Here is a 15,990-nt window from a genome sequence, read left to right on the forward strand (position 1 = left end):
CCCTCTTAATCTTACTGAGAGGTTGGGAAGAATCCAAATCCATTAGCTTTCCGAATGAGGCATTATCTGACATCAGCAGACCCAAGTGCTTCTTAGGTCTACTCACTGCGGCATTATCGTGGCTAACTCAATTATTACCCCCACTAGCAAGTAAGTTGCCTTTCTTCCTCACTCGGTTCAGACTGATGCCTTTGTGGATCAGCTGGCTATTAATACCACAAGGGAATTTCAACTTCAACAAACTATCGATCAAAAATATTAGGATGTCTTCAACCAATGGGAGCTGCTATTGATTATCTTGGGGAAAAACAAGAAGTCTTAGCCTACTGGCAAGGCCTCTTACGTAACTGGGCTCACAGATCCATCTGTGTCACCCCCATGCCCGAGAACCAGACCATACATGATTGGGAACAGATAAAGAAGCAAATGCAAGGATTGCTCCACGGTAATTTAACTTCTGACGTTCAGCAGCTAAAGGATCAAATCCTCACCACACTGATGGTGGTGGTAAATCGTAAGCTTCACAGAGAAGCTCAGCAATCTCTTTCTAACAATCCGGAGTGGCTTAACCTGGCCACGTGGTTCTCTTCCACAAAATGGGGATTCTTTGCTATTGTAATAATAATTACTATTTTTCTTCTCATCATAGTCTGCAAAATTGGAATAAATGCCCTATCCACCGTCAGAGATGTGAAGCATATGTACACAGAGCAATGTCTCAAGAACTACTTGCTGCCACTTTAAAGAAACAAAAAGGGGGAGATGTTGGTGTTAATGTAGAGCATGAAATCAGCCATAAAAAAAAAAAAAAAAGAAATCAGCCATTAATACCTGGCTTGCTAAAACGTAACACAGAGCCCCTGAGGGCAGAGAAGGTTTTGGAGAAGGGTTTAGGCCTTTGGAATGCCAGGAGGAGCTGCCCGTCCCCCGCCCCGCCCCCAAGCTTTCTTAGCCCAGAACAGCCACTCTGTGATCTAAGAAATCTATACATTGTCCCTTAGGCTATGTTTAGCAGAACTCAAAGAACACAAAGATTAGTATTTCGTATCTTTCCCATAAAAGGATCTTAATTCCTGTATGACCCCTTGTCACAAATCACCTGCTTGAGAAACAGTGATAAGGATTTGTGATTCTGTGTGCCTGGGTGGCTCAGTCATTAGGCAGCTGCCTTCAGCTCTGTGTGGTTCCAGGGTCCCCGGATCAAGCCCCACATCAGGCTCCCTGCTCAGCGGGAAGCCTGCTTCTTCTTCTCTCTCTCCCCTGGCTTGTGTTCCCTCACTCCCTATCAAATGAATAAATAAAATCTTAAAAAAAAAAAAAAAAGGATTTGGGACTATCCTGAAGGACCAACCAATAAAAGCAGGAGCAAAGAAGCGCAAAGGGTCTTCATCTCTGAGCGTTGCCCGCTTGCCTATCCTCTCTTTAACAGCAATAAATAAATAAATAAATGAATGAATATTCTAGTTAGTTAATATACAGCGCAATTATTGGTTTCAAGAGAATTCAGTGGTTCATCAATTACATGCAACACCCAGTGTTCATCACAATGCCCTCCTTAAAACCCATCACCCATCTAGCCCACCCCAGACCCACATCCCTCCGTCAACCCTCATTTTGTTCTCCACTGCTAAGTCTCATGTTTTGTTTCCCTCTTCCCCCTCCAGATTCATATGTTTTATTTCTTAAATTCCACATATGAATGAAATCATATTGTATTTGTCTCTCTCTGACTTATTTTGTTTAGCATAATACACTCTAGCTCTATCCACGTTGTTGCAAATGGCAAGATGTCAATCTTTTGGACGGCTGAGTAACATTCTATTGTGTATATATATAGACACCACATCTTCTTTATCCATTCATCAGTCAGTGGATAACCAGGGTCTTTCCATAGCTTGGCTATTGTTTATGGTATTAAAAATTCTTTCCAGAAACAGGTAATACCATATATGCACATGACACAAAATTCAAAAGGCACAAAAAAGGTGTACAATAAAAGTTGTCTCCTTTCTGCCCTAACTCCAGTACTCTAGTCTCCCTCCCCAATTTCTTGTTTATCATTCCAGAAATATTCTGAGTACAGAGGACCTATTTCTTTTCCCACTAAAATATATCACATAGTTCCTTCTATATAGGTGGAAGGCTCCCACTTCCTGTGGTACTTCAAAAAGGTCTAGATTCTAGAGCTCCAACTCTGCAGATTTTGATTTAGCAGGTGAAGCCTAGACCTGGGGTGGAAGGAGGGGGAGAGGGAGGAACAAAAGGAGAGACAGAGGGGGTGTAGGGGTGGGAGAGAGGAAGAGAGAAAGAGGGAAACTGTGTGTGTTGGTTTTAAATTCCGTAGATGCTCTAATATGTAGTCAAGGTCAAAAAGTATGAATGGAAAACAGATCACTTCCACTTGGATTTTTCCATTTTAGTCCCACAGGCACTAAATTGAACTCAAAATCCTATCTCCCACTCAAACGGCTCCTCATTCCTCACTTCTATTTTCAGTAATGGTATTCTCTCAATCATACAGAAATGAAATTTTGGCATGATCCTTCCTTACCAACTCTGTCCCTCAATTATTATTACATTCTCATTGTATCCTAGCAATTCTTTTTTAAAGTCTCCAATCTATTTCTTCCATATATGTCCTGCCACATCTGCCAATCCAATATACTGTTCTGCCTAACATCAGATTCTACTATTTATCTGTCCTACCAATATACTATTCTGCCTAACTTCAGATTCTGCTGTTTATCTGCTGTTTATATGTTGTAAGCATATTCACAAATCCCACCATGAATACAGGCATGTTATCTATACAAGCTATCCTCGTCTATAAATCTTCACAGCATTTTACTTCTTTCACTATACTTACTCTTCTCTTTAAGTACAGGTAGAAAGGATTACAGTGTAAAGAAGTTAATATCTTAGGTTCTGGAATCATCAATGTGAAGCTGAATCATGACTCTGGCACATACAAAGCTGTGAGACCCTTGGACAAATTAACTGACCTCTCTGAGCCTCAAGTGGAACAAATCATAAATGAAATACCAGTAATGCAGATAAGATACTTAGTTAGCACAGGGCCAGGCAAAGGGTAAACGCTCAACACCAGCTGCTATTATGTTTCTGTCATCTCCCTTCTTATACCATCAACAATTTGTAAACAAATACCATGTCTCTTAACTTTTGTATTCCCTAGCGCACTAAGCACAATTACATTTTTAGAGGAGTTTAATAAAACCATGTATTTAGCAACTGAGTGGCTACCACTCTTCAATCATAAACTTTTAATATCTCCTCACCTGGGTTCAAATTCTGCCCTCCAATTTTAACTACGTCGTCTTGGGCATGTGTAATTTCTTACCCGGTTTATGGACTAAATGAGATATGGAAAGCATTAACATGGTGCTTACCACATAACAAACACTGTAAACTGTAGCTATTATTTCTATGAGGTAAAACTACTTTATTCAATATACTACAACCAATTACACCACTGTAACAACTTTTAACACAAAAACCAATCTTACATTTTAATTATTTTTTAAAAAAAGATTTCATTTATTTATTTATTTGACAGAGACAGAGATCACAAGTAGGCAGAGAGGCAGGCAGAGAGAGAGAGGGGGAAGCAGGCTCCCCGCTGAGCAGAGAGCCCAATGCAGGGCTTGATCCCAGGACCCTGAGATCAAGACCCAAGATGAAGGCAGAGGTTTTAACCCACTGAGCCACCCAGGCGCCCCTTACATTTTATTTTTAAAGATTTATTTATTTATTTGAGAGACGGCAAGAGAATACACATGGGGGGAAGGGCAGAGGAAGAGAAAGTCTCAAGCAGACTCCACACTGAGCATAAAGCCCAGCACTGGGCTCGAGCTATGACCCTGAGATCACAACCTGAGCTGAAGCCAAGAGTCAGCTGCTTAACCAGCTGTGCCACCAGGCGCCCCTAATCTTGCGTTTTAAAATTCAAATTATACATCTTAATTTTATTTTTCATTTATTTTTTTGAAAGTTTTATTTTAGAGAGAGAGAAAGAAACAGCACAAGCGGAAGCAGCAGAGGATGAGGGAGAGAAAATCTCAAACATACTCCCCACTGAGCAGGAAGCCTGATGAGGGGCTCATCTCATAACCCTGGGATCACAATCTGAGCAAAAACCAAGAGTAAGACACTTACCTGACTATGCCATCCAGGCGTCCATTAACTTTGTTTTTAAAAAGGAAATTCAACTATACATTTCTATATTTAAAATGAAAATAAAGTATACACCAACAAGTCTCATCCTTTCTGTATTTTTGTCATTTTAGTACAAAATAAACTTTTAAAATTTTCATTTATTTATTTGAGAGAGAGAGAGTACAAGCGGGAGGGAGAGAGAGAAGCCCAAGCAGACTCCCCACTGAGTACAGAACCCTATGCGGGGCTCAACCCGACCCCAAGATCACATTCTGAGCCAAAATCAACAGTCGGATACTCAGCCAACTGTGCCACCCAGACACCCCTAGTACAAAATAATTTTTAATCATATATCCTTTCCTCCATCTAGAATCAACAACTGAATTGTTTTGTCATCTTTCCTTAGTTTTTCTTTTCCTGAGCCATTTAAAAATAAATTGTAAACATCATGACAGTTTACCTTATGTATACTTCAACATGTAAAAAATGGTAACATTTAAGGTCATTAAAAACAGCCTTTTTCTTTTTTTTTCTTTTAAGATTTTATTTATTTGAGAGGGAGAGAGAGAGAGAATGAGAGGAGAGAGGTCAGCGGGAGAAGAAGACTCCCTGCTAAGCAGGGAGCCCGATGTGGGACTTGATCCCGGGACTCCAGGATCATGACCTGAGCCGAAGGCAGACTTCTTTTTTAACAGGAAAGCCCATTTTTGTTTCTACTGGAGGCTCAAGTGGCACATGACAATTCATAAAATGGCTTCAGAGGTCGGGGGTAGAGGGGTCACAAAAAATAAACTAGGGTGGGGAAGAAAGGAAATGGTGTAGGAGCTGGTTCCTTGTCAGCTTGATTTAGGGAAAGGAGTTGGTGAATCTGAGTAAGGATGGAATCCTTCCTTTAACTCTTAGTAGGGGAGAGAGAGAGAAAAAAAAAAAAAAAAAGGCTGTAGCTCTGGCTCTGAGCCTCAAGGAAAAAGGGGAAAAGCCATTGTTTTGATGTCATAAGTTATGGGAAAGTAGGGGGAGGAGGGTGCCAGGTAGGGTAGAAGTCAACTGGAAAAACTAGCAGATACCAGATGGTAGCTCTGGGTGTCCTTTGAGTTGGGAGTTGGAATCACTCCATTATGGTGGTGGTGGAGTCCCCACTGTTGACAGTGGAATGAGGTCTCCTGGTCAGTGGGCTGCCTGAATCTAGGAAGCTGTTGCCATCACTGCTGCGAGGAGGGACAGTTCTGTGAGCTGAGGCTCAGAATGGGAACCATCAGTGCAGCCTTAGGTGGGCTTGGTCTCACCATCCCACCTTCTGTGGGAGGCCACTGGGGATGAAAAGATCTTCAGTACCTGGGCTAAAATCTAGGTGGGAGAACCCATTATTTCCCTGCTGACTATTCCAGGTAGAAGCACCAACAACTGGTATTTATTACATACTTTCAGTAATAAACTGTTTTTTTAGAGGATGGGGAGGACACAAAATTCAAGAATTCAAAGCAAGATAAATAAAAATATTTTATTTGTTTATTTCAGAGGGAGGCAGGGAGTGAGGGAGGGAGAGAGAGAATGCGGGGGGTGGGGGGTTGGGCAGGGGGAGGAGAGAGAATCTCAAGCAGACTCCACTCTGAGCATGGAGCCCAATGCAGGGCTCGATCCCACCACTGTAAGATCACAATCTGAGCCAAAACCAAGAGTTGGACTCTTAACCAACTGCGCCACCCAGGTGCCACAGGAAAAATATATAATAAACAAAAGCATTTATTGAGTTCCTTGGAGGCTAAAAAATGTGTACTTTTACTGAACAGAGGACAATTAATGAGATGACAGTCACTGCTTTCTAGTTTCAAATGAATGTTAATACCTGGGCTACAAGAGCAGTGGAGCCATAAAAGAATCTTCCTCATCTCCTGACCTGAAATTAGGGTAAGAGCCAAATGAGAAAATAGGAAGACTATATAGGCTGCCCACCACTTATATGCTGTTCACAGAATAATTCCTTAGATATGCAGGTGCTCTGTACCCATTCAGAGTCTTAAGATAGCGGGTACTTAATCTTTATTGAATAGAGAGGAGACAAGATGTTAGGAGAGCCATGCTTCTCCCTATTTCTTGATTTTTTCTATACGAAAAGAAATTAAGTACTGTTAATTTCTGAGACGGGGTGATGTATTTGATTAGCACATCAAGAGAATATTTAATAAAGTGGGGACATTTAATAATCACTTCACCCTTCTTCCTCTTGGGCGTAGGCCTGCCTATAGAGAGTAAGAGAGTAAGCGTTCTTCTAGGCCCCAGTCAAGCCTCACCTGGACTGGGATCTGCGTAATTCTGGGATTATTCTGAAACTATTTGGTTCTGTCCTCTAAGCAACTTTTATTAATAAGAAAAGTGATATTTTAGCCTCCATCTGCCTGTATCTACGAAGGGATGACATTTACGGGGAACCTCAACAGAAAACAATAAAACCAACCTTTTTCTACTTAACAGCTCTTTTTCTTACTCTTTTTTCCCTAATAAGCGACAGAATTAGCAGAGAAAAAGAACCAAGAGAAAACGCTAAGAACTCCCATCGCCAATCTTCTCACTATAACAGCATGTGTACAGTAGGTTGTCAATCTTGATGAATAAGTTAACTGGGATATGTTAAGGCATCAATATTCAAATGGTCTGTTTAAGACCTAAATTAAAGACATACCAGAAGTATAAAAACTCTTCTGAACTTCATTTTTATTACAGAAACATACTTAACAAAATGTGATCCTTTTAATTTTCTACTAACTTAAAGCAAATGAAATCACAATTGGTGGTATCAAATGAGATAATTTTTTGTGCTTAACATGCAAATACCAATTCAAATCCACAAATCGTCTGTTCTTAAACTAATGATTTTGCAAATAAAAATTTTCATTCTTTGCATTTCTCTACAAAATGCTAAATTTCAATATTTCATAAGTTTAAAATAAAAAAGCAATTTTTCTTCATGGTTCTTAGCTGTAGTAACCAGTGAAGAACATATGAGCAAATCTCTACCATATACCAAAGACTAGAAACAGATTATTCATTTATATCTCAGGAACTTTAAATGAACACTGTTACTCAATGCAACATTTTAAAGTAAGTACAAGGAATATTTAAAACACTACCTAAAACCAGAATATTTAGGCAAAACATTAAATGCTAATGGTTAGTTTTTACTACTCAAAGAAGAACAGACTGGGTATAGACACACAGGTGATAAGTCACAAAATTCTAACCCATTAATGAATTCTAATTCTCTTAGATCTAAATCCTCCTTCAATATAGTCAGTAAAGTTTTAAGGCTTACCTTCTTCTGTTTCTACTGGCTGCTGAGACAGAATTTTAAGAAGAATTGGGTTTTTCCACACCCCTTCCTTGGTAACATGAACCAGTATTTGTAGGTTATTATTCCCAAATTCCAATAATGCATCATGTGACTCCTAAAACAAAAATAGCATATCCAGAAAATAGGCTAATAAGCAATGTGAAAAATAGTTTTGCCTTCTCAATGTATCTGAACATCTACAAAAGGAACTACTATCTTGCATTTCCTAAAAAGAAATAAGGAGAAAAAAAAAAAACTCCTCAAAGCTCTGTGAATTCTATTACTATTTTCTTTAAAAAAAAAAAAAAAAGAAAGAAAGAAAGAAAGAAAAGAAACTAGGATGTTATTTACTAAATTAAAGGGCACCTTTAAAATGTTTTCCTAAATTCTCCTTAGGTAAAATTATCACCACAATTGAATTTACAATCTCACATTACTAAATTATTTTAAGGCCACTGTACAGCTTTCTTTTAAAGGATTCTACAGTACTCACAAAGGCAATTCCTTCTAATAGAAGTATTACTTAATGAGGCCAAGTGATATATTTTTTCATTGTTTAAATTCTTCTATCAAATGACTTTTTAAATGAATGGCTCTATCCAAAATATCATGGAAAGCCTAGGTTATTAGCTCATTCAATCTCCTCAGAAAACAAATATAATTGCCAATAGTTTGTTCTTCAAAATATTTATGTACACAAAGGGTCAGGAGAAAGGGATCACCAATTTAACTTGACATAAATGATTAAGTATATGTCTCCACTGCCCTCTATTACTAGTGAGGATTACTGGTTGTTCCCATATTCTAAAATTTTAATGTTTTTTTTTTCTTATTTTAGAATGCTGAAATTCTCATGAAACATTAAGCTTCCATTTATAGCAATATTCTTTGGAAAATATAAGTTAACGATGTTCACAGACCAAAGAATATAATCTTATATTCACTTAAGTGAAATATAAGAAATAAAATTCATTTTTTCCCATAATTTTAGTGTCAAAATTGTAGGTTTTTAACACATGCACTCCCAATATGCTGTTACCTTCTCAAGAGAAAGGTTTTAAAATTTAGAACTGACACAGAAAGTGGTATTTCCAATTAACAGTTTACTAAAAGCAGTATTCAACCAATGTTGTAATTTTTCCTTTAAGGGCTTGAACTCTCTTTAGGCTTCTTTCTCCTTAAGATGACAAGCACTTATTCTACAATGAAGATGAGGATTCCATGTAAAAATTTCAGAATTTGCAGTGCCTGATTACCTTATATGTAAATTATATGTAATATTTAATAGACCCATATCATCACACTTTGGCAGAAAATAATACCATCCACCATGATACACAGAAACTAAAATGAAAGACCACAGTCTGGGTTAAAAATCAAAACAGCTTTCTGTTTTTCATCTGTTCAAAATATAGTGTATTCTGCATAAGAATGATGTGTATAATCCTTTGTTACCAACAGGTATATATTACACCGAAGTTACTTTTAAAGGGTAATATTAAAATCTTTAAAAACTATGGTAGAATTTAAAAAATCATTTTAAAACTTAAATTTGTTTCTTTTTTAAGGTAAAAAATATGCAAGTCCACATCTTGAAATCTGTAATAAAGAAATACTAGCACAAGAAGTTTACCCTAGTACTATTTACAATAAGTTACAAAGATTTGGCCAAATAACTTACGGTGCAACCACATAACAGAAGCGCAGGCAATCATCAAATAAGGGAGAACTATAGATACAAACTTAGACATACATCCGTGATAAAATTATGTTTAAAAAAGTTGCAAAAAACAGGACCTCATTTTTGTTTATTAGAAAATCCATTTCAGGGTATATTTTCATATCCACAGGCAAAAGATCTGGGAGGGTTACATAAACTGAACATAGTGAATGAGAGTGTTCTCTCTGCAGCCTGCTCTGATAAAACTATTCTCTTACCAAAACTTTCCTCAAAACTTTCTGCTGCCTTGTCCATTATCACTAAAATAAGAAAACTTCAGGGCTTTTACCTTTTAGATTTCAACAGGGACCATGTCTTACATTTATCTGTACCTCTACTGCATTAATTTTATTGAACACATACTCAAAAATATATCCTGTATGATAAACGGTGGAAAAAGTTACACAGGTAGAGGGAAAAGGCAAGTATTTTATGTAGGCATATGATCTAAGAAAGTAACAAAGAAATAAGACAGTATTCCCTCTGCAAAGAATACTATTATAACTAAACAGTAACAACCCAAACAAGAATAGTAAGATTTGCCCTTCTAGACTGTTGTATGCCAGGACAAAACCACTAGCAGGCCTCAAAACACAATGTGACAAAAATCGGTGTGTTATGTATGTAAGGTGATTTTACCAGCTGTATGAGTATGTGAGGAATTAGGATCACATTATAGGGATTAAAATAGGCCAAGGACAGGACCAAAAAAAATCCTCTTTTCCCCAAAACAAAAAGATTAACATTATTATCATTTCATTTTAGGTTATATATCCCAAAGGAAAGAAATGTCCAGATAATGATGTATATATGTTAATATGCAAATCTTTACTTGTGCCTACATGAAACAGGTACAGACTACTAGAGTTTGTGTCCCAGAAAGTAGCTGGCAAAAAGCAAGCTCTGGGTATAAATCTGAGTGTAACTTTGGACGAGCTAATTAATATTCTCTATGCCTGACTCCCTGTTTGTAAATGGAGATTCAAATGATCCCTACATTATAAGGTTTGTAATTTGATTACAAGACACAAAACACATAGAACAGAGCAGTATTTAGTATACAGTGATAACGAATGACAGCTATTACCATTGTGTGTATTTTTTAGAACAGTTTTTCTGTCTCTATCAGTAACATGCAAATTTGCCTCCTGTAGTATTTTCCTCCTATCCTATTCTACCCTCCATAACTTGCTTCTTTCTGATGTACTTACCTATTAAGGAAGCTGATAATCAAGCCAATATGAGAGCCAATGTAGCTCTTCTGTAAGTAAAATGCATGAATAGAACCTATGATGACTATTTTGGTTGTCTGAGGGACTCATTATGCTAGACACAATCTCTGAAGTGTTAGGGGGAAATTACTAGATAAGTGTACTCAGAATGATCCAAATACTGTTACCTTATAACCACATACAATTTTGTATTTTTAATAGCTTTATTCTGTCTAAAAACTGCTTTTGTTTTTAAACTTTGTTTCTAAGTAATGAAAACTTGTGTTGATTCCTAAGCTATACAAAGGCTAACAAAACCAAATAAAAGACAAAAACAATTTTTAACACATCCCTTCATTTGGAAGACCTCTTTCTCAAAATTTCATGAACTGAATACCAATATACAATGTACTTGTTTTTCTTCAAAATTTTCCATTTGAGTTTGCTGGGAGAAATTAAGTAGGTGTCTTGGATATCTAAACAAAGACCTTTTTTCAGCCCAAATCAACTCACCTGTAGAGACTGAAGGAAGAGTACCCAGACTTCACATGGCAGTTCACTTTCAGACACTGAAAGCAGTAATTCAAAACAACTCCTATAATGTAAAATAATGAAGTCAGTATATAAATGTGGCTATAAGCATATCAAATACAGTATGACAATGATATTGTATATACGTTTCACATTTATTTAGACTATTTGAAATTTGTTTCTTACTCTTTAAAATTTTCTTCAATGTAGTTATATTGGCTCTTCAACTTTAAAAAAGAGAAAAAAAGAAAAACCAGGAGGCATTATAAGGACACCGTGGCTTTAAAATATTTGGAAAATAATATATTCCTTTTAGAAATCATATTCCAAGCAGTTTTATTTAGTTTATGAGGATATAGGAGGGTACTCAAATAGGAACCGTTCTGATTCCAGAAGACAAAAACAGGAGTTCATGCTACTGTCAATTCAGCTGATAAGGAGATAAATATATGTAACTATCATGTGTGTAGGCTCTTGTCACTTGCAAAGGAACAGAAAGATTGGCAAGATCATTTCTCTACTTCTAACATACCAAGACCACCCAGACTAGAAGTTATCCTCCCAAACAATCTGTAAGCTAAACAAATCTAAAAATTGAATAGCTGCTATACCTCATCAGTTTGCAGATGAAAATTACGTGAAAGGTATAATTTTATTTGCTACTAGGCAGCCAAATATTAAAACAGCAGCTAAATTAACATGGACTCAGGCTGGTAATCTTATATACATCCTATTATTTTCTGCTAGTAAAATTGTTCTTAGTTCCAATAATCTAACTGAACTGCAGAATTTCATAGTATTTCCCCTCAAAGTGATCCTCAAAAACCACTACAGTTTCCAGATACTCTGTTAGTTATACTGATCTATACCTAAAGAAAGAAACTGTATCATTCTTGGATGCTAAGCCTGAGTGAGAAGAGACTCTGGAGGCAATTAAAGATTATGTTCATTATGTTGTTTGGCTGGAGCTTCACTTGTACTTAATCTCCTGGGAACCAGAGTATGAAGACTCAGAGCAAAGGAAATTTCATTCAAAGGTATGACTTTTGGTGCTCTGAGTAATGGGATTTCATAGTAAAGAGAAGTCAGGCAAACATTACAACCTAAGTACTCAATTTTAACAGTGACTTAAGTATTTCAACTTACAGTACTAATCTGCCAAGCACTAAGAGGACATCTTCACATTCAGTAGTTAAATATGGGCGTGCACTGGCAAAGCTTTGGATGGCAAGTCGATATACCTCCAGAAGATACACCATATGTTCTGAGGCATTCTTGTTGCTTGCATATTGCAATAAGGTCTAAAAAATAAAATTAAAGTATTAATTAAACAATAAAAACAATGAAACAGACCATCTTTGTTCTCAAATGCATGGTTGCTCCCCTTTTTTTCTAATAAATGCATACAACTTTTTAGGCTCTGATCTGTTTAGAGGATTCTATTTTCATCACTTCATGAATTGATTCTACTGAGTTAAAGAAAAGCCAGAATTGCTCTTCTGACACAAGAATAAATCTAAGAGTCTACGGCCATACCACCCTGAACGCGCCCGATCTCGTCTGATCTCGGAAGCTAAGCAGGGTCGGGCCTGGTTAGTACTTAGATGGGAAGAATAAATCTAAGAGTAAGGCCATAAAGTATCTAAGGCTGTTCTCACTAGAGGTCTGGGAGTTTCGATCTCTGAAATTCAATAATGAGTTTCACTAATACATTAAATTGAGCCCCAACCATGTGCCAAGCACTGGGTATCCAAGAATAAAACTATGATCCCTGCCTTCTACAAAAAGACACTTATTCCTGAGTATGACCCTCAGCTGTGTAACTCCATAAAATCCATTTTTTTCCCACATACAGAGAATTGATTAGGCTTAATTTACACTAACCAATTTATGAAAGAATGATGTTATATTTGTATTTTTAAGTACTTTTATTTTTAAAAATTAATTTTTAAAAATTTTTAAAAATTTAGAAACACATTCTGACTGGGCTAATCCTAACTCTTTGACTGGGGCTACTTCTATAGGAAAGTCTTATTTTCAGAGGTAGCTTTATCTTGAGTGAATTACATGTGATTTGAATTCATTACCACCACCCCCACCCCCCGGAAGAGTTTCTTCAAAAAATTCTAACTTCCTGTCTTTAATTTTTTTGCCCAAATAACTACAAATAGCTGTGGTAGCATTGCAGGATTCCACTGGATTCTCTGCAATTTTAGTTTCCAAAGTAACAGTCCCTATCTCAGTTCCAATAATTAAGAATAGCCTTGATTACTTTTTTAAAAAAAAGAAAAAAAAGAAACTTAAAGAAAATACATGATAAACAATTATACCATAGACAATAAAAACGCTTAGCTGGATTATCTGATTATAATACTAGATTAGCTGGACTTTGCATACCTGAATGATCAAGCCATTTATTTTAGTATAGCAATTTAATTAATTATCTTGCTACCCTATCACATTTTAGAGATGTGAGCTCCTTCCGTATTCTCAGAAGAGCATTATGTCCTCATCTGATCAAATCTCAAATTTTAATTTAAAAAAAACCCTTAATAACAGAGGATCATAAAACTCACCCCATAACAATCCTTTTTGCAGCTAAATGAGTACAGAGAAGGAACAAAGAATATGTGCTTATCTGTTATATAAATAAGAGTTTATATAATCTCTGTTAAGAAATTTATTAAAATCTTTGTTAGAAACAAAGCCCATTTCAAGTCAGCAAATTACTTACTGTCTGCACTGGTTAATCTAAAACCAAAGAACAATACCAGATTTTATGTTCCCTGAAGTCAGATATTATGTGTTATCAATCTTCACGGGCCTAACAATTCTCCACCCACTTCTACCACCACAGAACATTCTCAAGTCTCACTAAACGTTAGCTGATCCATCCACCATTTTATTCACTGGACAAATATTTACGGAGAGCCTACTCTAATCCTACACTGCTAAGTGCTGGGGAAAAAGACATGGGGGGCCTATCCTCATGGAGCTTTCAGAATGAGTCAACACAGACTGACAGTTGAAACCACACATGCAAATTAAGCAACTGGTGCCTGAAGTATACAAAGAGAAGGGTACAGTGCATACAGATGAGGTGGGTCTTTCCAGTCCACCTTCCCACTCAGAATTCTCCTGACACCATTCTAGTATCTTCTGACCCAGTCATTCCATTAAGACTTCTTCTACAAGTTACACAATTTCAAAGATCTAATACTCCATGGGTATTTATGTTTATAGCCTGCCTTATATTGATTTATACATTCTTATATTCCTGAATCTTTTCACCCTCATGTATTAGTCCAATTAAACAGGTCTCTTTTAATATATCCATTATGACATATTCTGAGCATTTAAAGAATCACTGGAACAATTTTCCTCACTATGACCTTTTTAAAAAAAATTCAGGATTAAGTTAAATGAATTATAGCCATCCGTGACATTCCATCAGAAGCCGTAGAGAAAAACGGAGGTCTTATTTCTTCTTAGAAATTTAAATTTTAGACAGCAACAAAACTGAAAGAGAAAGGGAAGGTAAATAATAAACACCACTCTGGGGCGCCTGGGTGGCTCACTCCAGTGCCCCTCCCCTCATCCGAATTCTATCTATATTCCTCACTACATGGTTTCAAAGAGATTGGCAGCATCCTTACTATTTTCTAAAAATATCAAAGAGGGAGCATTTCTTTCTTTTTAAGTTTACTTATTTATTTAAAGTAACCTCTACACCCAGCATGCTCAAACTCACGACCCCAAGATCAAGAGTCGCATGCTCTTCCACCTGAGCCAGCCAGGAGCCCCGTAAGAGGGAGCAATTTACAGAATAGTCAAATTTTATGTAGAGATGTATCACAATTTAAAACTCAAATGGTGGGCACCTTGGTGGCTCATTCAGTTAAGTGAAGCATTCAACTCTTGATTTCAGTTCAGGTTGTTGATCTCAGGGTCTTGGGATTGAGCCCCAGGTAGGGCTCCACACTCAGCAAGGAATCTGTTTGAGATTCTCTCCTTCTCCATGCTCTCCTGCATTTGTATGCATGCTCTCTTTCAAATATATCAATCCTTTTCAAAAATGTAATTAAAAATAATTAAATAATAAATAAAACTCAAATGGTTCAAGATGAATATTCCCAATGGAATACTCCTAGTATTTTTGAACACAGAGTATAAGCTAGGCATTCTCCTAGGAGCTTTACATGCTACTAACACAATTTACAACAACCCTGTGAACTAGGTGATTTATCATCAGCCCATTTTAAAAATGAGGAAACAGAGAGGCACCTGGCTGGCTCAGTCGTTAGAGCATGCAAGTCTTGATCTTGGGATTTTAAGTTCAATCCCCACACTGGGTGCAGACACAACTTTAAAATCTTTTTTTTTTTTTTAAATGAAAAAACAAAAACACAGATTATTTGTCCAAAGTCACCTAGTAAGTAACTGCTGGATTCAGGATTTAAATTTGAATTCAGGGTCATCTGGCTCCAGAGCCCATACTTTACGGCTTCACTTTAGGTCTTCTCAGAAAGCACAATTCTACGACTATTTTAAGTGTGCTTTTAAATTCTGCTTTCTTCCCCCTACACACTATCTTTAATATTTTGCAGCAAGCAGTATCATGGAAGTGACTGCTTCTGGTAAGGTTTTGCAGCAATGGAGCTGACTGACATGCTGGTGGTTCACAAAGAAATGAAAAGAGGTATCTGGTATTTATCATTAAAGCTACATGTCCTATGGCAAAAGGAAATCGTCACTTTTTTTTTTTTTTAAGATTTTAATTATTTATTTGACAGGGAAAGAGGGAACACAAGCAGGGGGAGTGGGAGAGGAGGAAGCAGACTCCCCACTGAGCAGGGAGCCTGACACAGGGATCAGTCCCAGGACCCTGGGACCATTAACTTAAATGCAGACACTTAACCACTGAGCCACCCAGGCGACCCAGAAATCGTCACTTTTAATAATAGAAGAGGATTTGCATTATTTCAAATTTCACACATGAAATGAGAAACCTTACAGATTTTAATTTT

The 15,990-nt window shown here is 36.9% G+C and overlaps 1 protein-coding gene across 1 annotated transcript in view; it reads right to left on the reverse strand.

The window, feature by feature from the left end:
• RLF (RLF zinc finger) overlaps positions 1-15,990 on the reverse strand; it is a 93,133-nt gene that overhangs the window by 49,168 nt on the left and 27,975 nt on the right. The window contains exons 2-4 of the mRNA XM_080803175.1: positions 12,110-12,264; positions 10,946-11,027; positions 7,484-7,616 (exon numbers count right to left, since the gene is read on the reverse strand). Of these exons, the coding sequence (XP_080659301.1) occupies positions 7,484-7,616; positions 10,946-11,027; positions 12,110-12,264 (370 nt within the window). The remainder of the gene's footprint in view (positions 1-7,483; positions 7,617-10,945; positions 11,028-12,109; positions 12,265-15,990) is intronic.

This window comes from Martes martes (assembly GCF_963455335.1).
Source record: "Martes martes genome assembly, chromosome: 4".
In the NCBI taxonomy this organism is placed as follows: domain Eukaryota; kingdom Metazoa; phylum Chordata; class Mammalia; order Carnivora; family Mustelidae; genus Martes; species Martes martes.